A 26,561-nucleotide genomic window follows, 5' to 3' on the forward strand; every position below is an offset into this window, starting at 1 on the left:
AAAGAAATTGCATAACAATCCCTCCACAAGTTCTCCCTTCAGTAGTAAAAATTACCTCCCTTTCTAAAGAGCTTTGACATCTTTAATATCTCTGGTATCATCCCATGACCTTAAAGGTATTTTCCAACATAAATGAGTTCATGATCTGTAGGTTAAAAACTCACTAGAAACTATTAGGATGAAAGTCCTACAGCATGAGATTTTTTTATCTTAAAGCATGTACAGGAAAATTTTACTTAGAGAGTACATACAGCACCATAACCATAATGTATCTGTATTCTGTTGTATTTGAGCAACTGAGAAAATTAGATGCCACTTTTAAATTATGTTGAAGGGACAATGAAATATAAAATATTATAAAGATTGAATTATAAAGAATTTTAAATTACATTGAAAGAACAGTATAAGCTCCCAAGATCATGGTTAGAAATTGGTTTAACCAAACACTTACATTAATCATCACTGAAAGCTTTCCAATACAACTCAAGATGTTATACCAAATACCTGTAAGTGAAAGAAGAAAACTTATTAACGGGTTCATTATAATGGTTTCATTATAAATTTTCTTTGTATTTTTGCTCTAATCTTCACTACAGTGCTCTTTCATTACTCACCTATATCTTTTTCTCTCACTGTGTCTGGCCTCCTCAGCTCAGTAACAAATTTTTTTGCATCAAGACGAACCTCAATGATGTTGTTCAGAAGAGCAAAGACAGGGGCCAGAGGGAAGGAGGCAACAAAGAGTGTGACAAAGCCAAACTGGATAACTGGGGGGAAAAAAAGAAACGGTTTTTGATAGCTTCTGAAGGAAGCAGCAAATTGTTAATGAGCTTTGTGCATTACCAACCCCATAAAATTCCACTTCCCAGTTTGGTCCCAGAATAGGGCTATGAAGAGACAAAAGTTTGTCACTATGCTTTATGAGTGTTTCCAATAAAGCCTCGAGTTGCTAGCACAAGCACAAGCCAAAGTAAACAATAAATTTAATAAAGGACAAAGGGTTCAGAGTCTATTTTTCTGCATTTATACATAATTAACTGATTAGTCCATGCTGTTTCTTTCCTGTCCTTTTCTCTGTAAGGAAAATTATACACAATCAACTAAAAGAAGATAATCTACAAGGTGTCACTATTTCTTCCAGCTTCCTTTGAAAAACTAGGTGGCAGCCTGTGAAAAGCAAGAACAGAAGTGTCTCTGTGGATGCAGGAGCCAGTGGTGTTGTGCAGCACTTTGATCCCTCCTTTTGTCACTGATATCCTCCAAGTTTAGAAATACTACTCTTTAAACCTGAATGAAGGTGAATTTTATATAAATATATAAAAATATAAATATAAATATAAATATAAATATAAATATAAATATAAATATAAATATAAATATAAATATAAATATAAATATAAATATATTAAACTAATAAATGTGACTGTGATCTACATCTCAGAGTTAAAAAAATATTAGCATAGAAAAAGTATTGGTGTGTTTAAATGCCATATTTACTGTGGCATCTTTTTTGGCAAATCCCTGTATAAGTTCTCTCTCCACTGAGGGAGGAATTTCACTTTTCTGAGAAAATAGTACAAAATTCTGTGTACATAACATAATATATATGTGCTTTATATATATATACACTATATAAATATATAATATATATACACACTGTATATATATGATAAATATATACTATGTATACTATAAATATATACTATATATTTACTATATTTTATACTTTAAAATATTTTCCTTCAGCACTGTTGTCACAACCTACAACTAACTCTTGAAACAGTTTTCCCCAGGACCTTCTCACATACACTTTTTTTTTTTTGTGTACAGGTTGCAAGTCATCTGATATTTCCTCTTTCTCATCTCAGGAACAATAAAGTAAAATCTCTGTATATCTATTATTATTATTATTATTATTATTATTATTATTATTATTATTATTATTAATGTTAATGTTAATGTTAATGTTAATGTTAATGTTAATGTTAATGTTAATATATACTATTTTTAGTATTATCATTATTACATAGTATTATTATCATTAATACATACTATTATTATTATATGGCCTTTAGATTTTCAATCATATTGTTTTTTTCTGAGATAAAGTGTATACACTGAGATGGAGCTTTTTCAAAGCACACAACTTCCTACTTTTGAAATCATACTTTCCTGACTATTTTATGTTCAGAGTCAGGAAAAGGAATTAAGAAGGAAATAAAACCAGATATTAAAGTAACAAAAACAGTTCCCTCAAAACTGTGAAATTCTTAGAAAAATACATAGCCCCAAAATATGCCTTATTTGTTTCTAAGTGAATTTAGCAGGAATACAGCTGGGAGAATTCTGTAAAAAGATAAAATGAAAAGGAAAAAAAAAGAAAAGTATTTGCAATGCTTTAAGAATTAACCGCACACACATTTACTTTGATGTTGTTTGTAGCCTCTTCATTCATTGTCTGGGAAAATGCAGCTAAATTTTTTTTCAAGTTCATGAAAAAATGTTCAAGGTATGCAAAGGACTTCTGGATAATTGTGTAAATATGTCTTCATAGAAAACTGTGCCAGAAGTGTTTGTGTGGGCATCTTGAAATCTCTTCAACCTTCTCAACTCCTTCTTATGAAAGTGTAAATGATGCAAAAAGCAGGCAAAAAAGCAATCCCAAAGCCAAAACTAGAATTTAGACGGCCTTGGCCTTGTGTAACAAATTAGCAAAGAATCATTAAATGGAGGAGTCTTTGAACAGCCTCAGCAATTCACAGGTACTTGTTGAGTGTGATCAGTGTTTCTAAAAACAAACCTGAATAGATTACAAAGAGAGGTATTGCTGTCCAGATCCTAGGAGGAATCTTTTCTCAGTATCCTGGAGTTCTGTGGATGCCTGTCTGGTCACACTGGAAATATTTACACTACTTTTAGGACACTCACACTCTTCAAGGACAGTTGACACCAAGTCATCCCTTTTTTGGGTGAAAAACTTGATGGCAATCCTTAAATACGCTTTTTTACGTTTATGTTTATGCCATAAGGTCTCCATACAAAGCTGTTCATGTACATGGAAAAGGCTAAAGAGACCTGTGCCAGGAGCTGGACTGTTTCATAGTTTTCCTTCTCCCCTGGTAAGCCAGTCTGGAGAAAAGAGAGATGAAAATTCCCCATGCTCATGGCGCAAGCTAGGAAATAAAACAATTGAAGGTTGGGTGTTGTGATAAGTCAGCTACACGCGAAGTATCTTCTTGGGCATCCAAACATGACCCTGGATGTGCTGTCACTGACACAAAGCTTACTTCTGATGAGGGAAAAAGCCCAAACCACACGCTAGTGGTGCCTTTGCTGTCTGAGTTGAGCAGGAAAGAGGCCAAGGGCTCAGAGCCAGCCCTTCAGTTTCGCAACCCCTGATGCCACATCTGCAACACCTCATCCAGCCTCCAGCAGAGACAAAAACTCTGAATGACAAACATCATCCAAAGAAGTGTCTCAGGTCACAGCCCTTCTCAGAAGTCAACTCTTCACAGAAACTGTGCAGGGCCTGAGCAGAACCTGAGTACAACAACACACCCTGTCCCTCCAAGTCTGGCCTCCAAGTTACGACTAAGAGCACAAATCAGAGCTTTTAAATTATGGATCTGGAGGGTGATGGCTGCTGCTCTTGTGTAAGGGATAAAGAATCAGTCCTCAGCAGAAAACCCCCCATGGTGTGGATCACTCAGGTTCTACAAGATTTACCTGCTCAGTAGTGTGAGGAACCCAAGTGTCTTTTACCTCAAAGCCTCGTCTAAGACAAGGTATTTACTTATGATTCTGTTGCTTTTTTTTCTTTCTTCTTTATCAATAATATCTGTCATAGGATCATGTGTTACTGGAAGTAAACAGTGGAAAAATCACTTCAGTGCTAAGCAACTTTCCAAATCCTAGGAAGAAACTTTTTGATATACAGCCGGACCTGGCTGAAAAACTAAGGAAAAGGTGTAATTTATAACTCTTCTGTAATAAATATATGCAACAAGCCTACACACAACCACCAATGGTATTTTCAAAACCATCCTCATTATAGAGATTATAGAAAAATGCATTTTTCTCTTCAGTGATTTCTTTTTCTGCCTCACACATTGCCTTTTTGATGGCTTTTCCTGCTTTAGGGGAAATTCTTCCAAACCGCTCAGATTAATCCTTATAGTAGTCAGTAGCTACAGACATGGGATCTGATCATTTTTTCCTGTGCCATTGTTTTTAAACAGAAGTTGGATGATGAAACCTTTTATTATTACTTTTCCTTGAGGAAGAAAGTTTTTAATCAATTGCCACATGAAGCTTGCACTCCTAGAGGAGTTAGGCTAGAGAAGGGAAGACCAAATGAAATAGGAATCTGAAAATCATTGCTGATTTCAGTTTCTTCTCAAGGAAACACAAGTGGTATAAATTTCAGACATTCATGTGCATCATTTTGCTCTTGGAGCCAATTTAATAAAGTTTCTTCCATTAGCAATATTTATTGCTACTCTAAACATCATTTTACAACATTTTACAACAAATTTCTTGCCAACTTCTATCACTGCAGGCCAGTTACACATGATGCAAACTTGCTGCCATGTGGAAGAGGAAAATGGTGTACATGCTATCTACTTTGGGAATGAACATAGTATGGTATATTGGCCTGCGTCAAAAGTCTTTGCACAGTTTTGGAAGCAGGAATTGCTTAGGACAAATTAGACACATGTTGACAGTGACAATTTATGTTTCAGGATTACTTGAGAAAAACTTTTTGATCACTCAAGTGTTTTAAGAGTGTATCCACTAAATGCAGGAATATGTCAATTAATAATATCAAAACAGGCAGTCATCAGAAAAGTCATTGATTTGTCACAAGTCAAATCTTTGTGCAGAAGTGCTATTGACAGCCAAGGCCTACACAACAAAAAAGTTCAGCACAGTCTGCTGGTGAAATCAGATTCAAATACCCTAAAAAATTAATCTTGTTACCCATAGAATCATTTGGGTTGGAAGGGACATTTAAATGTCATCTTCCCCAAACCCATGCAATAAGCAGTGATTTTCAACTAGATCCTGTTGCTCAGAGCTTCATCCAGCCTGACCTGGAATGTTTCCAAGGACGGGGAATCCACCACATTTCTGGGCAACCTATGCCAGTGTTTCACAATCCTCAATGTAAAAAAATTCCTTCTTACAGCTAACCTAATTTGTTGGCATGGACTAGAGTGACTGGTATTTTGCAGAAACAAATTCCAGTGAACAGAGTCACACTTCCCAAATCGGAAAATAGAGGAGGTTAAAAAATAACCAGTAAATCTTGCTATTTCTATGAACCTACCATAATTGTAATGAGGGCAGGGGTAGGAGAGAGAGAAAGTGGAAGTCTCTCTAAGGCTTCAGGATTGTTAGAATAAGAAATAAGAGCTAAAAAGAAAACAGCTTTGAAATAGACATCCCAGAATTTAAGTGGGGTACTGATCATCAAAAATTCCTTTACCTGTGGTGCATCATGCTGCAAAACACATCCTGAAACTGTTCCAAGCCCTCTCCCTCAGAGAAGTGCTGCCTTAATGGGATTAATTTGCTTCATAACAAAGTGCAAAGAGAATGTGTGATTTGCCATGTGTGGAGTGGGCCAGACTCCAGGTTTTGACAGAAATCAGTAAAAGAGAGTGGATATATGGATAGAAAAAAAGCAAGGACTGCCTGTGATTAGGGTACAGCCTAATGAATGATACACCTGGAGGCAAGAGTCTTAGTTAAGGATGCCATCCATCCTCAAAAGTAGGAGCATCCTGTCAGGACAAACCTGGATGTAGAGACTACTCATACTTGTCTACATAATCAGCCTGCTTTTGCATGAAACCCCATCACCATCTGCACGGGGAAACCCAAAGGCTGCAGTAAGCCCCATCTGCAGTTCCTCCTTCAGCTGCTTCATTCCAGATTGCCACTGATGCCTGAGGGAGGTTGCCTGAGTAAATCAGTGTGAAAACTAAAAAAGAAGTTCTGAAACAGCAGCCAGATTTCTCTTTTCCTTAATATCACATCTCTTCTTACATTCCAGTAACCTTGCCTTTTTAAGCAATTCAGGAGAAAAAAAATACCTTCCTCTGGCCTTCTGCATTGCTTCCCTTCCCACTGTCCCCAACTCCAAATTAGAGAAATAGGTGAATAATCTGCTGAGCTGCCTCTTGCAGCCCTTGACAACAATCCCAGCTGACAGGTTGAGTGCTGAGCTGCACCAAGTGCTTCCTGCCAGCGTGGGTGGTCTGAGCAGTGGATCTGACAGCTGAGAGCAGGGACGTGGATGCAGGGCAACAACCAGGGCTGGGGAGGTGCAGCTTGGCTTTCATCTGTCGCACATTTGTCTGCAAATCCCACAGGCAGGGCACAGCTTGGCACACTGTGAGGCTTCTCCACTTGGGAAGCTTATCCTTCTGTTGTAAGCAAATGTTTAGATCAATAATTCACCCATTCATTTTCCCTGAATCATCCCCAAGTGGGTGCGGGCTGAGGCACTCACCATGGTTTATGATCCCAGCACAAGGGACTGATCTAAATTACAGGCTCAGTGTCCAGTGATTTATAACATCAGTACCTTAAACCCTGATACTACAAGTCAGAACCATGGAATAGACTCAGAATATCCCAAGTAGGAAGGGAACCATCAAAATCCAACTCCTGGCCCTGCACAGGACAGCCCAAGAATCCCACCATGTTTCTGAGAGCATTGTGCAAACTCTGGCAAGCTTGGGGTTGGGACCACTCCCTGAAACAGGAACCTCCCAAACCTTAACAGACTGTGGTGATACTTCTCCATTTCTTTTCTTTTTTTTTTTTTTTTTTTTTTAATAAACACATTAACCTACTCATTTTAGTGGCCATGATTTGACTTATCTTGGCAACTTCAACAATTTGCTCCTAAAATTAAAAAACCCAAACAGTTCCCTAAGGGACAGCATAACAAATGGCTAAACATGGGAGCTTCAAGAGGTATTCTGAAGTCAAAACACAGGTAAGGAAAACCCCACTGTAGCTTTTATTCATTGAAGGACAGACTACTGACCTGCTTCCTTTCTGAACAGGTGGCCTTAAATGAACCCATAAAACAAATTTGACATTTTGGAAATTTTGTTCAAACTTGCAGCATCAACAGCAAACTCAAGCAATGCTGACAAACATCACACCAGTATGTATTTGTTACTGGTAACGAAAGGCCCTTGTCCTTAGACCTAACCAAGAAATCTGGGTTGCTAAAATACAGACGTTTCTGCGTTATTCCTAAGCATAATTTTTTTTTTTACAGGGAAAAAGTGTCTATGTTTTTTCACCATTGTTTAATTTCAAAAATTGCTAAGAGGCTTGCTTAAAGTTTACAGGAAGAAAAATCATCTTGGGCTGAAGTAATTCATGGAAAACAATCAGTTCTAAAGGAAAATTTTTCAACAAAGTATCATCATGTGCAGAAGGGGATGGAGTAATAGAAGTGGCAATACAGACAGATCCTAAGGTGAATTGGAACAATTGAGAGGGAGATAATGGGAGGTGATGGATTCTTGATGGCACTACAGAGGGCAAGGTCGGGATGCTAAACATATTAATAAGACATCCTCAAATCTGCCATCATGTGAAATACCTCATATACACTTACACATTTATAGATTTACATAAATCTACCATTCTATACATTTTCGCATACTAAATTTTAATTAGATTATAAATTATATCTACAAACCAAGATTGTTTTTGTATAGAGAGATAAACCATATATGGTATTTAATTTTTTTGCCATAAAATGTGTTCCACTTTAGATATTTTGAGAATCGTGACTTGTTAAAACAGGAGTTGCCACATTCAATGTTTAAGAGATTTCTGGTTTTAGACACCATGCCCATTGTGCTTCTCCCTGAATTCTTGTGTGTCCTAAAGCTTGGGTTTGCCTGGATTATTTCTGTCCTTTCTACTCCCCCACCCACAGCATTCCTGCTTTCTCCTTCCCTGCCTCTCCAGGGTCTACTCATGAAGCAGCCATAGGACTGTGCTGCCCAGTAGAAGAAAAACATGGACACACTGCAGTGAATCCACTGGAAAGCCATTGAGATGGTTAAGGGATCAAAGGACCTGACGAACAAGGAGAAGCTGAGACCACTGGGATTGCTGTACCACAGGAAAGGAAGATTCAGGGGATCTTACCCATGTGGCAGGTTGGAGAAGACAGAGCTAAAACCTTCTCAAGGGCACCCAGTGAAAGGACAAGATGCACCAGTGGAAATGTAGGCAGTGCAATTTAAACATTAAAAAATCCTTCGTGTAAGGGTGATCAAATACTGGAAAAGTTGCATAGTCTCCATCCCTGGAAATACTCAAAACCCAACTGGACAAGTCTCTGAGCAACATCGTCTAGCTGACCCTGATTTCAGCAGGAGGCTGGATCAGATGATCTCCACAGATCCCTCCTCACTATAGCTATTGATTCTGTGGCCAAATAGTTTTTATGCACTTTACTCAGCTAGAAACACTGTAATCTGACATCAGAAGTACTAACAGATACTGGGATTCATGATTATTTCTCTGTTGGCACTATGGTAGTCTCATAGCCCTGCTGGCTTACATGGAATTTCTGCAAACTACAAGTGCTGGGGTATTTTTTCCCCCCTTCTTATGACCACTCCTGAGATGCAGTCCTATGTAAAGCCATGGTTATTGCAGAAAAGGAAAGGAAATTCTGAAAACTTACTCATTTCCATGTATTCTGGAGTCAGTCCGGTGAAAGGTTCCAAGATGTAGTCAAGATCCCATTGCTGAGGGTCCTTCGATTGGTTGGTGTCCATTTCCTTTAGCTCAGTTCTTTCATCCTTCAGTTTCCTGAACAGCTTCTTGAGCTTTCTGAGGAACAAAAGTTCAGACTGAACCAAGTCTGGTTTTGTTTTGTTTTTGTTTTTTCCCCCTAAGAGATTTGGCTCAATTCTTTGCACAGCAACACAAAACTAATCTTGTGTGCATCACAGGGCAAGTTTACACCACCCTGGGAAGTTCTGATGTTGTTTATTGATAGGTACAAGCTACTGGAGTTGAATCTAGTACTTTATAATATTTTTCCTCTCTAGATGTATATTCCTTCCTAAAGATCCTTGGACCTAAGTAATATTAGTAATTAGTGCTTTCAAGAACAACATAGTGAGCACCTCTCCTCTTAACAAAATACAAAATAAGGGTTTCATTCCACATTTCTGCTACAGGCACACTTTTTTCTCATTATAAAAACTGGGAACTTCCAGTATAATAGAATTTTAAGGAAAAAATTACCAGACATTCATGGGTTGCCCAGATAAGCTGTGGCTGCCCCATCCCTGGAAATGTTCAGTGCCAGGTTGGATGGGGCTCTAAGAAACCTGGGATAGTGGAAGGTGTCCCTGCCCATGGCAGGAGCTTGGAACTGGATGAGCTTCAAGGTCCCTTCCAAACTAGGCCATTTTGTGATTATGGGATGTTTCCAAACAAAGAGGGTGCAAGAATGTACTGACAGCAGAAATAGCAGTATCAAACACTGTCCCACTGAGATGGGGATACAAACTTAATGGCACTGACAAATAAATTAGAGTAAAATGAATAATTTCTAGATGAAGAGTAAAGTTTTCCCTATGTCCCCTCCCTGCTGTGGAGGGAGGCCAGTCCTCCGAAAGGCTTCCGCCTTGAAGATCTGTCCCCTAAGATTAAACAAAACTACTTAGTCATGGTGATTAAGCTGTGGACTCCTTCCTGCTTCAGCACTCCATGTTATCTCCTTGTAAACTATTGGTCATTTTATCCCTGTCTTAAACCATTGGTCCTTTTCCCAATTCTCCCCTTCCTGTAAAACCCTAGCTTTTGCCCAGTTCAGGGGAAGACCGTCACTGGCCCCCTTTGCTGAAGCCTGCCCAGAAAGGACTCTGTAGAATGCTACACGGCCTCCTGTCTCTCGTCCACGCGTCAGCTGGGGTAACCCATGAGCTGATCTGAGCTGAGCTGATCACTACAAGAGCTGAAATCACATCTAAAAGAGCTAATCACTTGAAGCCTCAGGCTGAGCTCATAGGGGTTACCCCCGGCTGGAAACTGCCTGAGACCTGTGGACGGCCATTCTTTGAGGGACCCCTATCCAGGAAGTCTGTGGCAGCGGCTGGGGGTCAGACTGACCCCTGAACTGGCTGCAACACCATGCCAATGATATTTTAAATACATATGCATCAACAACTTCAAGCATATATCATTTTACACACTCAGAAATTCCCATGGAAAACAACAGGAGAATGAGGTATTTATTAGCAAAATATAGTTGAATTAAAATAAAATAGCCAGATTTATACTTACTGCATATCTTTCTTTTGCAGATGATATTTATCTTCCACAGAAACATACGGCACTATTTTACAGCTCTTCACATATGTGCCATGAGTGGAAATCCAGACTAATTCCAGTGATGTCTTGCCAGTAATGTAAGCAGGGCTCTCCCACAAATTCTTCCCCCACAGCTTGTGATAAACCCTTTGAATTGTAGGTGTGTGGCCTGGATACAGGAATATTTGAGGGAAGGGGTTTTCCTTTGGACCTCCAGGGAAGCAGAACCACTTTCCCGGACCCTGACTTCAGTAGCAGGGTAAGGCTGAGAAACAAAAGCTGGCAAACACAATAAAGGCTTTGCTGTGTGGGTTTATTGCTTCATTCCCAACTTTACACTGAACCATGGGATCACTGTGTTCCCACAATGACTGAGGAATTTCTGCACCTACCAGTGTTTACAGGACCCATTCCATTTCATCACCAGTATGGAGGAGTTGGGGATTGGAAGATACTCTTTAAACAGGTCTAGATTACATCAAGCCCTCTCAGACCCTGGATCATAAATCTTCAAAAATCAATGGGACAACTCCAGCTTTTGTTTGAGGTGGAAGGAAGATGTAACTCACAAGTCTGATGGTAACATCATCGGTACTTTGGCATTGCTGGTGCCCAGGACACTCAGATTACACAGTTTTAATGAAAGGGCGGGGCAAATTTAAAATGCTTCCCAAGACAGAACTAGATGAATCCTTATGAAGATATTAACCTCTACATCATGCAAACTCAGCCATTTCAAGACGCTAAAATTCTCTTTCTCCTCCTCTGCCTTTATGGCAGCCAAGGGAACTTATCTGTGACAGAGGTGATGTACCATTCAGAGGGCAGGAGGCTGGGGTAGGATTTAAAGCAATCACAGAACTCCCAGGATGCTCTTCCAGTATATCCCAATTAATTTTCTAATGTGAGGGACTCTCAGAGGATGGTAAACAATAAGTTCAAGACAGTGCTGATTTCTGTTCCAATGAAATGATATGAGCTATAAATGTCCCTCACACTTCCACAGGCAGATGAGAGTGCTGATCATCTCATTGTCATGGTGCAGCAACAGCTGAGATTAAATTTGGGTGTGTTTAGATGTGAAATCTGTGCACATGTGATCTAATCCTTCAGCTACAGCACCACAGAATCCAGTTCTGGAGTTTAAACAGACACACCTCCCAGGAGAACCCAGTAACTAAAACAATTATTGTTGTTTTTAATGTTTATTTGAGAATACACCAAATCCAGGGCTCAGTTGCTCAGAATAATTTTTAATTTTTCATCTGGTTATCTCTAAGTCAGGCATGAAGAACAGCACCTTTAACCATTTGGAGTTCAGCTTTGAAGAGTGTCTGTATGCTTATTTTTATGTATTTTTTTTGAAAGATCAACTGACTGAAAGCAAGCCAAACCAATTATTTCCAATTTTCCACAAAAAAAAAAAAAATTACCTTTGTGTCATATTTCAAGCATGTGAAGTTTGAAACCAAGCAGAAATGTGTCAGAAAGTTAAAGGAACAGAGAGGAAGGATTTGCAGGGTGTTATTCTCCAGCTACACAGCAACAGGGCAATTAAAATGAGTTTTGCAGAACTCTGTGTCTGTACTTATGATTGTGATGCTAAAACTGAGTATGCTTTTTAAATGCCTTTGTTTGAAGCCTGTTTCTTAATTAACCAGATCAGTGTTTTTAAAGAAGATTGGCAGAAAAAGAGTTCTTTTAGCTTCTGATTTGTTCCTGCCAGCCAGCTCCCCACACTGAGGAAGAGCTAGGTTTGGCCATTCAGGATGAGTGTCCCAGAAGCTTTGTACAGAAGAGGCTTATGCAGCAGTTTCATGACTCCACAGATCTGGGCAAATAGGTAAAATTGTAGAGCTGTAGAATAGACATTATTTCTGGTCCTTTTGCCAGGGAATGTCAAAAAGCAAGGTGCATCCTTAAGGAGATTGAACAGCATGTGAGAAGAATGAATGCAGGATGAGAGGGAAAGAAAATTAACAGGTTTTTGTATCTAGGCTGTATCTAGAGCAGTTAAAAATGACACTGCAGCTTCTCACAGGGGATTTACATCAAATGCTTGTGTTAGGTAAGAGGTGGGAATATGGTTGAATTATGCTGATTGTAATTCCCAGTATAACCAATGAGCACTGCATTATGCACGTTAACAAGCATCTGAAGTGAGCATAAAATCACTACAGCCCCACCTGCCAATAACCCTCAAGCTTTTGCGAAAAAATATGATTAAAAGAGAAAAATCAAGCTTCAAGTGATCCTGGCTGGGCTGTAAGCACATGGTGATTAGATAAAGGCTCCTTTTTAAAAATCAGAGAGATGATTCAACAGTTTCTCTATTGATACTGTAAGAAGGAGCAGCTGGATTTGTGGGATCTAGGGGAAAGAATGATGATGACTTGGGAAAAATGAGAAATTTGTGGAGTGAGAGAGTGGAATGGATAGAGGCTGAAGAGGTGGGGCATCTGGAGAGAAGGTTGAAAGAGGACAGATGGAGGAAAATTACTTTGTTGGCACAAGCATTTACGTCTTCAGTGGTTGTACAATTGGGATTGTTCAGCCTGGAGAAAAGAAGGCTGCACAGGGCCTTAAGTGAGCCTTCCAATGCCTGAAGGGAACCCACAGGAAAGATGGAGAGATACTATTGGCAAGGGATGGAGTGTGGGAAAAGGAGAAATGGCTTCATACTGACAGAGAGCAGGTTTACATGGGATATTGTGAAGAAATTCCTTTCTGTGAGGGTGGTGAGGCCCTGGCACAGGTTGCCCGGAGCAGCTGTGGCTGCCCCATCCCTGGAAGTGTCCAAGCCCAGGTTGGATGGGGCTCTGAGCAACCTGGGCTAGTAGAAGGTGTCCCTGCCCATGGCAGGAGCTTGGAACTGAGAGGTCTTTAAGGCTCCTTCCAGACCAAACCATTCTGTGACTCCATGATTCTATGAATACTTGCTAGAACTTGCTAGAGATGCATGTAGAGGTTTTACATGAAAAGACAGAAAGCCACTAGAACCCAGCTGCCAGATTATTATTTATAACACGTGGGTTTTTAAATCTCTCCTTCCAGTTGATGATTTTTGATCTGTAGGATAATGAAAAAAGGTGCAGCGAGAAAGCTAAACAGACAAGATTCTTAGGCTGAGTAGCTGGAGCACCTGTATCTGGAGAAAAGGAAGAGCAGTGACCCAGACTCTTGTGTCCTTGTCTGTAATTTTCTTTCCTTCTTTTGTGAAGGGACACTGAAGATCCAGGCTTTCCTTCAGTCACATTCCTATAGTCTGTTCACACCTCACATTCACCAGCACAAGAAGAAGGCAAGTGGAGAACAAAAGTATATAAATTTCTTGTTCTTCCACAAATTTTTGGTACAGCCATGCTTCCTTGGCACACTCAGATATCCCAGATTCTACAGAAGTTTTACTTGTGTTTGGGGTTTATTGGTTTTGCAATCAGAGGAAAACAACAACAATAAAAATCAGGAAAAACAAAAAGGCAAAAAACCACCACCCAAACCTCTAATTAAGAATAATTTAGTAAAGGTGAAAAACAACATAAGAGATAATACCTATGAAGGGGTGTCCTTAAATTGATTTTACTAACTCCTTGATAGTAAAACAAAGAACTCTTTGTTCTCATTAAGCATATTTAAGTATATTTTGAAGGAAGTGATGGAAATTGATGCTGAATAAAAGGGCCACAACCATGGCCTCAGTAAATTCAATAGTTTTGCTATTCACTTCCTTAGGCCAGGATTTCACCCTAAGGGTTTAGCATCAAGGTCAAAGACAGAGAGTAATAAAATAACCACATGGATGGGGTTTTTTTCAGTAAGTTCAAAAAAAACCAGATCTGAATAAAAAGGGTCTTAAAAGAACTCTGGGTTAAGGCTTTCAAGCCCTGCAGCCTTTTAGGGTCAATTCCTGTGGCAACAGTAAAAGAATGATGGTATGTGACACATCTGAGTGAACTGTGGCTTATTTACATCTGTTAAACTTGTGAATTCCAGCCCCACAGAACACACATTTTAGTTCAAGAGGGCTTAGTTTTCTATAATTGTTGCATTTACCTAGCTGGTTTGCTATTGCTGGATGCAGAAATTAAAAAAAAAGAAATCATACAAGGTTTAGGAGACCATCAATTACATTTTTCATAGCTGTGGCAGCAGTTTATAGTGAAACATTGAAGGGAAAAGCAAGAATGCATCCCCCATGACCCCAAAAAATCAGCCATCTGAAGTTTCCCTCATCACCCAGTACTGACCACAGATAAAACAGAATGAAGACATGGAAAGATGCTTTCCAATTATTTCCAGTTTGGGGTTCTAGGAACATAAAGGATGTCTGTTGCTTGCAAACTTACTCTATCATCTACTTAGCAGTATTTTTTGAGGAGAAAGAGAAGAAAATGGGATTTGTGATTTCTGCAAATCAACTAAAATGCCTTGGGTTTTCTGGTGAATTAAATCAAAAGGTTTCCTGAAAAAAAACCTTGAAATTCTGAGATTTCAGTGAGGAAGAAAACTTTTTTATAAGTGTCATCAGATTAACTCAGCAGAGAGGTGTTTCCCTGCTACAGATGTACAGGGGACAGCATCAGATTCTGAGCAGCAAATCACTATTTATGATATCCCCTTCTGTCTCTCCGTATGGAGAAGGCTGGTGGCAGCACCAGGACTCTGCCAACAGTGAAAATATAGGGAGCCAATGGAAGAATCTGTATTATTCACCCCAACTCTCGGTCCCTCTAAAGACGCACAAGGCAAGAGAGGATGAAAAATTCAGCTGCTGGTACCCTTAAGGATCCAGCCCAAACCAGTACAGTGGTCCATGCAGGAACAGAAGGCTAGTTCTGATTTCATTAAGTGCTCAGTGATTCTTCTGGTGCAAACAGGTCCAGGGAGAAGGGACATGCCCTACAGATACACACGATTTTCTTGGGAATGCAGACAAACAAAGGAAAAGCAGATATGTTTATTCCAGGATGACAAGATAGCTTTGTGACTGAAATGAGATATTTATCTAGGAAGGGGAGGAGGAAAGTATGTTTGATTTTAAACAGTTTTGAAAATTGAGGCCACCACTGTTTGTTGGCTGAAGGGTGGGGGAGCAGATCTGAGGGAGAAAAATGGGATGGAATTATCGCATTCTTGCACTGAAGGGAGGGAAATGAAAAATAATTAGACATGACTTTCTGTTTGGACTGGATCAGCCCATGCTGTCATGAGTCAAAAATAATAAATATAGTATTTGTAACATCATAAAATCCCCTGTAAAAAACTCCAGTAGCAGAAAGTTTTTTGGAAGACAAGAAACAAATTACAGCAGGTTTACACTGAGAAAGCTTTAAGCCTTCAACATGTCAGATATTTTGGGAATGATTTACCACCCTTTACCCAAAATAAAATGTAAACTTAATGAGATGCAGACAGAAAACAGGCCTCCCTATTGAACTTTGACACAAGAATAATGAAACCATCCATAATCTACATCTGATTTGTTTGGGAATTTTTTTCTCTCTATTTAAATTCCTTGCAAGAAAAAAAAAAAAAAAAAAAAAAAAAAATTCTTGCTGAGAAAAGGGAGGAAAACGCCTCATTTGAAATATATTTCATATCTTTTAAGAATCACTCCTCTTGATTTCTAGTTACCATCTCCATGGCCTTATGGATGTGACCTAAAAGCTACTGACACCAGAGTTGGAAGATTCTGCCTCATTTCAGTGGAGCTGAGATGTCTAAACCAGACATTTCATTTCCAGCATTTCACAGGCCATTTCTACCACAAAGCAAACCTCCCAAGAGGCAGGAGCAGGACTTTCTCAGTGGATCCCCACTGCCTGAAGATCCCCTTGGCACTGGCGACAGACAGGGAGAGTTTTCCTGCTGTATTTGGAGCAGGGGACTGAGCACTGCAGCAGCCTGTGGCAGAAAGGTACTAAGCTGTCAGTGTCTCTGTTTGCTTCAGGATCATCACAGAATGACATAAAGGCACCTTGGAAACATGTGGATTTCATCTGTAAACCCATAAAATAGTCATAGATCAAGTAATAGATTTTAACACCTTTTATGGGCTATTGCTTTCCCCCACACTATATCCCCCTCCACTTTGTGCTAATTTGTATTCAATGCTGCTGTCCTGAGAGCTTCTCTGAAACTTCCCAAGAGATCTATCATACCTTGCCTGTTCTCCCTGGTTTCTAAAATTAACTTAAATCAATTATTTCATATATTCCATCATTTTCTTTAAGCCATTTAGTGAAGATATAGCCAATTATTCAATATAAAATACAACCAAATCATTTCACCACAATCAAAAATGTGATCTATCATCACATTCAATTAGAATCCACTGAAGGCAGTGGCAAAAGTCCCATTTAGCTGAATAAGGATCAAGCCTTTGATTTATTGTGCCACAGGAATAAAGCATAATTGAAAAGGCTGGGATACATACGGGATTCCAATTTCAAAGAGATTGTTTTGAATCAGTTGCTTTCCAAGCATGATGATACTCAGCTGAATGCAGAGTTCCATCAGACACCCTCCTGGAGCACACTGAAATGAAACAAAAAATTAAAAAGAGTGTGAAGGGATTAAGAAAATTTATTTTAAAATATCCATCTGGGAGAGCTGCCAGTGCCTTCATGTGCCCACTGTCCCTGTCACCAATTTGCGTGGGATCATGGAGCTCATAGATCACTGCAAATCTGTGCTTGACAAGGTATTTCATCTCCACTCAAAAAACTGCATTATGGAAAATATGCAGCGCTATGAAACAACTCATGTGCCCTGGGGCTCCTATATTTCCTTTAAAAATATTTACTATATAATCAATGTAATAAACATAATGCAGGATCACCAATACTCTTCCAACCTGATATCTCCCAGGGGGGAAAGAAAACCTTCAATCTTGCAAAAAAATTTACATCAGCTTTATTGTCAAACCTTGAGTACACCTCTCAGCTTTCAACGGAATACCCACAGCAATCCCCTTCATGAGGGATTTTTTTTTTTAAAAAAGACATTTATAGGTTTAGCACAAAATGGGTCCAGGTTTTTAAGCTATTAAAATTGCCCAGCATCCAGTGATCTACAGAATGTGAAGTCAGATTCACACTTCCTGAAGGCCTCAACCAAATCATGGAATGTTTGTGCCTTAGCACCCAGTTTTAAAGCACAGAATGGTAAAGCTTTCTAAGACAGACCAAGAAACAGTCAAAACTGCAGAAAGAAAGAACATACAGTTGCCTTAGATGGAAACCCTGGGTTTTGCCTGTTCAAGTTGAAGATTTAATCTCTTGTTTTAACATGAGTTTTCTATATTTCCCCTGTTGTCTGTAGTCTGCTGAACACTGTGCACATACTTCTTTGTGTAAAGGTTTTTATTTGTAATTTGAATTTCGTATGTACTTACCTCTTCCATCCTATAACCTTCAAACACATACACATAACGACCAGGACGGCCAACAAACCTGAAAGCAATAAGAATATATAAACTAGTATAAAAACAGTAAATAAGCTAATTTTGACACCATGGTTTAATATACAAGCACAAAAATAAGTTAACTGTGAAATCAAGATTATTCATTTGTATTAGCCAAAATATTTCAGAAGTAGCTTCTTCGATGTGAATTTTCAAGGGCTCAGCACCTATTCAGCTTTGATTATTTCAAAGCAATAGGCCTCTACAAATGGTTTTCTACTACATCCAGATAAAGCAATTTTAATATTTTTCAGTGATGAAACAATATAATAATAAACCCCCTCACTTGATTAGAGATGGCAAACCTGGGGACACATATCCTATTTCACATTCTCTTACATGTCAATAATGCCCTGAATGGAATTATTTGCATATCTATACACCAAGGCTCTTCTGGCTACACCAGGAGAAACCATGATATTGACTTTATTCTAACCATACAACACAGAAATCTTGTCAAAAAATAGAGAGTTTGGTGACTTTTTTTCATTGGTGTCTTACAATATTTGCAACCACTAGCTAAATGCATGATTAATCCTCAAATTAAAGGTGCTGGACAGGATTAGTAAAAAGCAGAGGTTAACAAACTTTACAGCCCCTAAAAGGAAAAGAAAAATGGTAGGAAACAGAATCCAGAGGATGTTTTAAACATTTTTTGCCAAAGTTTTAGTAAGGAATCATGTTAAGCTTCCCATTCAAAACCATGTGGTTGACTGGGTCCCAAAAGACATGGACTCTGAGCCCATAGGAAGTCACACTTATTTAGCATGACAGCTGAACTAGCTTTTTGGTCAATCACTTCATTTGCCAGTTGACTGTAACTATTTCATAATTTGATATGGGAGAATAATGCAAAATAATGAGAAAGTAATAGAAGAAAGAGTTCCATAATTTTAAATGAAACAGGAAGACTTTTCTTTGCTGAATGATGCTTCAAGGAAAATTTGCTGAACTGTGGAAAGTTAATGCCAGTAAGCACCACCATTCATTATAAAAACAAGACCTTTTTTAAATAGTAAAATGAATTATTAACTTTAGATAACCCTGTCAATGATATTTTTTCAGAGCTGGCAAGGATGACCAGTCCCAGACCTTTGTGCCCATTTTTAAACACAGATCAACTAATATAGACACATACATAAAAATGAATACACAGAAATATATAATGTAAAGTATATTTATCTTACCTTCCTTTAAAAAAGGCAACATAAAAAATTGATGCATAAGAATTCACAAACTTCAGTAGGAATGCCTTCAAAATCAGTCTTTCCTCAAAATTTTTCTCTGTTTTTGGTATTTCTGGGGGAAAAAAAGCCAACCAGAGAATTGAATCAGTAAGTATAGAAAAGTCCCTGAATCCCCAAACATATACTAAAAAAAACAAAACAAAACAAACTTCAAACTTTAGGCTTATATTAATTTTTCTTTTGTACCTCTAATTTTTACCAAAGCCACTAGGTCTGTCACTGAGTCTTGATTTCCAGAGATATTCAATTCCACAAAGTAAAAGAATAAATTACTTTGCTGTATATATGGATATTAACATACGTATCACAGTATTACCCAGTTACACAACTAAAATAACAAAACATTCATATTCTCAATTGAGGAATGCTGAAAGCAAAGTACAAAGACTTTCAACCAGAAAAAACCACCTTAAAAGCATCCTTAACTTGTAGTCCACAAACAAGCCTTCCTTTCTATGGTGAGATTGTTGATATGTTTGATGCTAGACATGAGACTAAATACATTTTTTAATAAGGTATTAAGTGAATTAAGTGCAAAATAAAGGCACATTTTTGCTAACAATTCACTATATATGACCTTTATTTCAAGATTTCTTTGTTTAAATATTTTCAGTATTCTTTACTCTGTTCCCAGATTTATTTTCAATTCCTGTGGAAATTTTCTGGCAGCAGAAAACACAGGTATAAGACAAAAAACTTTTCAAACTGATGGTAGGATCCTTTTTAAAATATTTTATATGGGTGAAACCCTTGTGTTTCTCCGCTCATCCTGAGCTGTATCTAATGTGAGAGAAGATAATTTTATTATTAAATTTATCATCCTTGGCTGAACTTCTGTGGCACAAAAAATGTGTGGAATAAGGAGCTTTGGCTTAAGGACTTCATTAAAAATACTGCTGTACTTGTTTTGTTTCAGGCACAGTTTGAGTGTTCTGTTTGCTTCACTGTTGTTTTGGGGTTTTTTATCTTAGAAAAGCAGCATGATTATTTTAGCACTAAAGGAATAGAAAAGCATAATTAGCCCTCACTGCCTGGCTTTCTTTGTGATACTTTCAACCACATTTTCATAAAAGATCAGTGCACAACCTGATGAGCCCTAAGGCATAATCCACCTATATGTATAAAAAAGCTTAATAAACCTTCAAACAATTTGTAGGTGATCCTATACACCGAATAGATCCACAAGTCAAGAGCTCAGGGAAGAAGGAATATTGAATAACAGCAGTGCAGCTTTTCATTTGAGGGAGAAAAATCCTAAACTTTGCCTTACAGAGAACCCCCTCCAAGGATGAGCTCAGCCTCTGGATGAACATTTGCACACCATATATGGTCCCAGAGGCTGCCTCAGACATCCTATACCATAGCTGTAGAGGCATGTGTAGAATTTGTCCTCTAGCTCATCGGGTGTGCTGCATGAGAAATGCATTCAGCCAGAATAGGTGTGCTAGTAACAGAGAAAACTCCCACATCCCCAAAAAATTAAACACTCAGTGGTGGGTTGTTAGGCTAAAATAGGGCAGCTGGAACTTTGCAGGTGGGGGATGAGTTGAGCTAAGGGCGGAATGGGCCTTATCTGTCTGAAGGAGCTGCTGCCTTTGCAAGGGACAAACACAAGTAGTTTTGATTTTGTCCCTGTTTCACTGGTTCTTCCTTGGCCCCATGGCAAGGGGTTGGAAGGAGGTGAGCTTTAAGGTCCCTTCTAACCCAAACCATTCTGTGATTCTGAGTTACAAGTGAGCTGTAAATCTTGTCTGGCACCACCTGATTACTGAAGATTATCTATTCTTCCTGGAAATAGCAGGATACCACCTGCACTTTGGCTGGTCTCATCTGTGATAAAGGACATCAGTGCCCCACTCTGCTGGGCCTACAGGAGTCCTGATCCATCCTGCAGGAGCTCTCTGTATTGATAACAACAAAACTCCCACTCTTTTTCTCCAGGTACTTACTGGTTGAGGAGATACTGAGGCACACGCATGACTGTAATCCCATGGTTAACACAATTGCTATCAGTACTATTCTTGTGCTAACAGATGTATTTTTCACCTGAACAGAGGTTCAAGTGTACTTGGGGTTGGCATAGAAACTTGTACTGCCAAGAGCTACTCCTTCAGCCCAACAAATGTATTCATCTTGTGGATTAAATGCAGTGTGAAAAGAGAATGGAGCATGTTTTTCTCCTCTCAACAAAATGAGAGTTCACAAGTTAAGCAACATTTATCAACATGGTGAATTGTAATTTTTTAAAACATTTTGATTACATTTGGCATCTGAGCCTAGCACTGGAGAAAGCTGCCTGAGTGAACTTTGTAATTCATGTAATTTGTAGCACTAGAGATTATTCTCACTGGATCTTTCTTAAACAAAACATGCGATGGTTGATTAGGAATGCTGCCCTAATAAAGATAGGATTAGAATGAAATGCAAAGTGACAGGGGGACAATAATCAGTAAGTAAGAAATTGTTTCTTTCACCCTTCAGCCTGAAGCACATTTCAAAGGGAGAGATTTTCCTCCTGTACTTCCCAAGCAGAGGCCATGGCAGTCCCTAGCATTTCCCAGCTCCTGGCTAGAAACTGCTGGAGATGTCTCATCTTCATCTTTTCCTACTCTTTCCACACAGCTGTGTCATTCCTTAACATTTGTGTCCTTTCTGATGTGGGCAGGTGCAGTGAACAAAATTGATCAGGCCATACACGGTTAGCAGCCTGTCACTTGTGTGAAAGCTGAAAATCTGGATACGATTTTGGCTTGGACAGTGAGGCTGATCTCATTTATGCCACTAGAACAGAGTCCATTTATGTAACCCTGTTACAATCTGCCCAAAGCCTGGTCGAAAACAGAAATAAACAAAATTAAACCAATAAAATGGCAATTTGAAAACTAATTGTTTTGTCTTCATTTCTTTCAAATACTTCAGGAATTTAATCTGAACTAACAGGACCATACTTCTAAAATTCAGGATTGAAACTCTAACAACTGCAAAACTGTAGTTTGTAATGTTATTCCAAAAACAGGACTGAAAGAGATGTTTTCATCTGTGAACTTAAAACTGCTCTGAGAAATTGAGAAGATACAGAAGTCTTAAAGTAATCTTATGTAAGGGTGCTATCAGTCAACATCCTTGGTCTAATTTAATAAAACCAATTAATAAACAACAAACAGAATAAAAATAAAAAATAAATTAAAACCCCAAATAATAAAGCAAATAAATAATAAATAATAATAATAAAATGAAGTCCCAATGTAAACACCTATTAGTACACATCTTTAGCCTAATGTATATAACAAATCAATACTTTAGGCCTAAACCTCTATAGTAGTCAAAGGAATTACTTCCTTTCAAAAGAAATAAATAGCCAGGCTTGCAACAATATTTTGATGTTTAAAATAAATTTTTAAAGTCCAACCACTATCTGCAATAGAAATGATTATTAAGAAGTCCAGCCCAGAAATGGCCCTAAAATTGAACAAGAAAAAATCATTTGAGCAGTAAGGAAATGGGTAAAACTTTCATCAAGGAAACAATATCAGAGTAACTTTGTCAGAACCATCAACATTTTTTAAACAACCCACTGACTTTCTGCAGCTAGGTGTAAAGGGGTACCTTCACAGGCCTGAATGTTTTCACTGGCCCTATCCAGAAGGAAATACTCTTCCTGCATCCTCCTTACACCCCCTCATGTCAATACACAAATTAATGAGGAATGAGGTGAGGCAGTTTTACCAATTTCTGTCAGCCATTTGGCCACAGCTCCATAAATTTCATCAAGGATGAGGACCACTACGAGGTTAATGATGACAGCAGTGGCAGTCACAGTCACTCGAACGTTAGACCTGGTTGTCTCATTTGTGCTGAAGGACAAGGCTGCAGCTGTCGTGATTCGGTACACGATGACACCAAACACTGCTGAAAATGCCAGCATGATCTGCAGACAAATGAATATACAGGTTAGCCCAGCTTGGAAACAGAAGCTTTGGCTGCAAGGCTGGGTGTGTTCCATGAATTGGCATTGCAGAGTTGTTTCTTAGTGCAAGGTGATAATATGCAGGTGATTGAATTAAAAGGCAAGAAATTCAAAGGTCTCCAACAAAAAGGGACATAAATAAAATATAAGTAAAAATTAGAAAATGAATGCATGACTCCAAACTGGCACAACAATTCAACTGACACAAGATGCTCAGCAGGCTGGATGCTCGGATGCTTCACAGAACCCGTCCCACGAAGACAGCCTGAAAGAGTTGGGATTGTCGAGCCTGGAAAAGAGAAGACTCCAGGGAGACCTTACACCACCTTTCAGTATCTAAAGGAGGGTAATGAAAAAGAGGGAAAGTGACCTTTTACATGGGTAGGTAGTGGTAGGAAAAAGGAGAATGGTTTTAAACCAAAAGAGAACATTTTTAAATTAGATATTAGGAAGAAATTCTTTCCTGTGGGGGGTTGAGACCCTGGCACCGGTTGCCCAGAGAAGCTGTGGCTGCCACATCCCTGGAAGTGTTCCAAGCCAGGTTTGATGGGGCTCTGAGTGTCCTGATCCCACGAGTGGCATCCTTGCCACTAGCAGGGCATTAGAATTAAATAACTTTTAATGTCCCTTTCAACCCAAACCAGTCTGTGATTCTTTTATACTGATTCCATGGATTCCTGCAGACGGGCATGTTCATTCTGATTAAAGCTACACACATCATTCATGCAGTGAAATGTGGGCATTTGGGGCTCAAAAGCAGGAATTAAGCAAGGTCTTTTATCTGGCAATAGGTTTCCATGGCTTGGACTGAAGGGCCTATATTATGTGCAGTCAGGTAAGTGGGCTTTACTGTGCTCAAACAGCTTCACCTGTGCGCAGTAGAAGTACCAACTTATAAATTAAAAAATTAAAAAGTTATTATTCTTTTAAGAATGACCTAAGTAGGGTTATAAGGGCTTCATTTTGCATTTGTGTCCCAGAAATCACTTGGTATCCCTAGCATCCCTGATGGGCTGGCTTTGACCATCTTTGATGAGATGAGGAAAGTTGGCCCTGCTACTTAAGGTCAAGTTCCCACAAGAAGAATTTGAAATTCACAGGATTGTGGTATTCTGGTTGAAAATAAATTAAAAAAAGAAATCTAAACCAATCCAAATTTTTTTAAAACATCAATAAAACAAAAATAAAAAATAGCACATTTTTATCATCACAGCACAAAATGGGGAGAAGGTACATTTTCCCCTTTCATTTTTGCCTTTAGCAAGAATTCCAGTGTACATTCACTATTTTAGGAAAACATCTTGAGATCTGTTGTGGTCTGTTTTTCCTTTCTTGGTTTGCCTCAGTTTCCCCAGGTTTCATGGTTTACTCCAAGTTATCGCCTCCTTCCCCTCAGTGTCAATCCCCAGCTGTGTACCACCCCTTCTTCCCTGGAAAGTTCCACATCCCTCCCACTTTGTATGACAATCCTCTGAGACCCTGCCTACACTCCTGTCGCTCTCCTGTTACCCATTCCCGTAGTTCTGGAAATTTCTGACCCACTCAATGGTTGATTGGTGTGTGATTTTGTACCCTCCCCTGAATTTCTCCTTATTGGGCCTGTGTATGTCCATCTAGCCCCTAAGACCTCCCCTGTTCCTCACTTATTGGATGTTCTGTGACCCCGCCTTTGAGACCACCCCAGTTTATCAGCTGTTGCAACCTTGATCCAGTGCTCCTGTGTGCTGCCTATGTTTTTACCTGGTCAATAAAAGCTCTGTTTGGCCCTCTCTACTCCTTTGCTTCCACCTCAGCGTGTGTTTGTTGTAGTCGCTCCATGTGGCAGCTCTTTGAGGAGCTGTAAGCTGCCCCCCATTTTGCATGCGTGCTGGGGAGCGTCCCAAAAAGCTGAACGCGGGGTAACTGTCTGAGCTTGCCAGCCGGGCACCCGAAGGGACCTTGGGCCTGGAGAGGACCGCGTCAGAGATCCTCAGATGAAAGAGACTGCCTCAGTGTGAAAGATTAGACTACTGCAATTACCAAAATGGGCCTAGGGACCCAGATTAAAAACATGGGTTTAAGGAAATTCAACAGTTCGTTTTAATGATCCAGCAATAGATCACTGTATGCTGAGGAAGGTTGTTGCATGAAAAGGAACTATTGTAAAAGAACCACAAGAAGAATCAGAGTTAAATTATTAAAGGCTGAATGTGAAAACTGGGCACATTTTGCTTTTATGAAGAGCTAGGAAACATACTAAAAATTAATTATTTAGAGAAATTCCTGGAGACTTCAGATGAAATTGTCAAATATGTTTTGTCAGCAAATAGTAACAAAATGGTAAGACCTAGTAAAACATCTAATTTTACTTTTTAAAGAACTGTTTCATTAATTTTAAATGAATTGTAGGTGAATTATAAAAGCCTGAACCTGAAACAGTTAAAATGATAACTTTTCAAATGACATAAAATATTTCCTTTGGTTTTGTAGTTTTCATTGTCTCAAGGAAACATTTCTGATTTTTATATCTGTTTTTCTCTTCACTTACCTACCAAATGAACAGACAAAAAAAAATCACATTAACTACCTTGCTGTGACAAAAGGGGTGCAGGAACACAAGGACCATAACTTTTTCCTTGCTTCCCCGTTACAATCACTAGAGTAGAGAGTAAAATCCCCAATAAAGGAAGGAAACAAAACAGCACCACCTAGTATTAATTTACTTCACCTTCCACCTCTACAGACACCTCAAGTTCCTTTATTTTTCTTAATCTGAGTCACAGATTCCTTCTTCTTAATCATCTTCCTTAATACTCTTTTCTTGTTTCTTTATCCCGTGGATTTCTTTGCAATTTTTTCACTATGGTGGTGGTCGAGAAAAATCATCAATAGGATGCCTCATTCTGGAGCTGATGAGATCCCTGAGCCTCAACACACATCTCTCTCCATCACAAATTCCCATTTAGGAATGATATCTTAACAGTACAGGAAAAAGAGCCGAGTACAGTGTTCACTAAATAGAGAAAGAGGAAATTTCAGATCATGAAAGTTCAGTAGCAAAATCTTGAACCTGACCAAAGGATTGCAGGGATCCCTTGCCCTGAGGAATGTTACTGGAGGATGAGAGAGTGGCAACCTTCTCAATCTCTGCAGTGCCATAGCAAGGTATCCAAATCTACTAAAAAAAAAAAAAAAAAAAGTTTTATTTGTTTATAGAACAAAGATATTTTCTTTGCAAAAGCACTAGGGCTTCAGAAACTCTCAGTTGCTCAGCTGTTTTTAAACATCTGCTTAGACACAGATGGAAAAACACTCCTTTAGGAGTCTTCATTATCTGTGCATCAAGCAAGAAGAGAAAATTGAGGAGGGCCTGTAGGACTGCACAGTGACTGTGAGCATACCTCTCACTCCCCAGACAGTCACTAAGGGGAAATGGTTCCTGTATCTTCACAGCATTTCTCTCATTCCTGAAAATACCTCTTCTGCCCAAATCCGTGATAAGGCAGGCCACCACTTGTTCAGGTGCCCACTT

General features: G+C 39.0%; 1 protein-coding gene across 1 annotated transcript in view; it reads right to left on the reverse strand.

Moving 5' to 3' along the window:
• The window catches only part of LOC131572702 (anoctamin-2-like), a 158,407-nt gene that overhangs the window by 10,794 nt on the left and 121,052 nt on the right, over positions 1-26,561 (reverse strand). The window contains exons 16-22 of the mRNA XM_058825985.1: positions 22,810-23,011; positions 19,024-19,135; positions 17,768-17,825; positions 16,808-16,908; positions 8,732-8,880; positions 615-767; positions 452-504 (exon numbers count right to left, since the gene is read on the reverse strand). Of these exons, the coding sequence (XP_058681968.1) occupies positions 452-504; positions 615-767; positions 8,732-8,880; positions 16,808-16,908; positions 17,768-17,825; positions 19,024-19,135; positions 22,810-23,011 (828 nt within the window). The remainder of the gene's footprint in view (positions 1-451; positions 505-614; positions 768-8,731; positions 8,881-16,807; positions 16,909-17,767; positions 17,826-19,023; positions 19,136-22,809; positions 23,012-26,561) is intronic.

The sequence above is a fragment of the Poecile atricapillus genome, chromosome Z, assembly GCF_030490865.1.
Source record: "Poecile atricapillus isolate bPoeAtr1 chromosome Z, bPoeAtr1.hap1, whole genome shotgun sequence".
Classification (NCBI taxonomy): Eukaryota; Metazoa; Chordata; class Aves; order Passeriformes; family Paridae; genus Poecile; species Poecile atricapillus.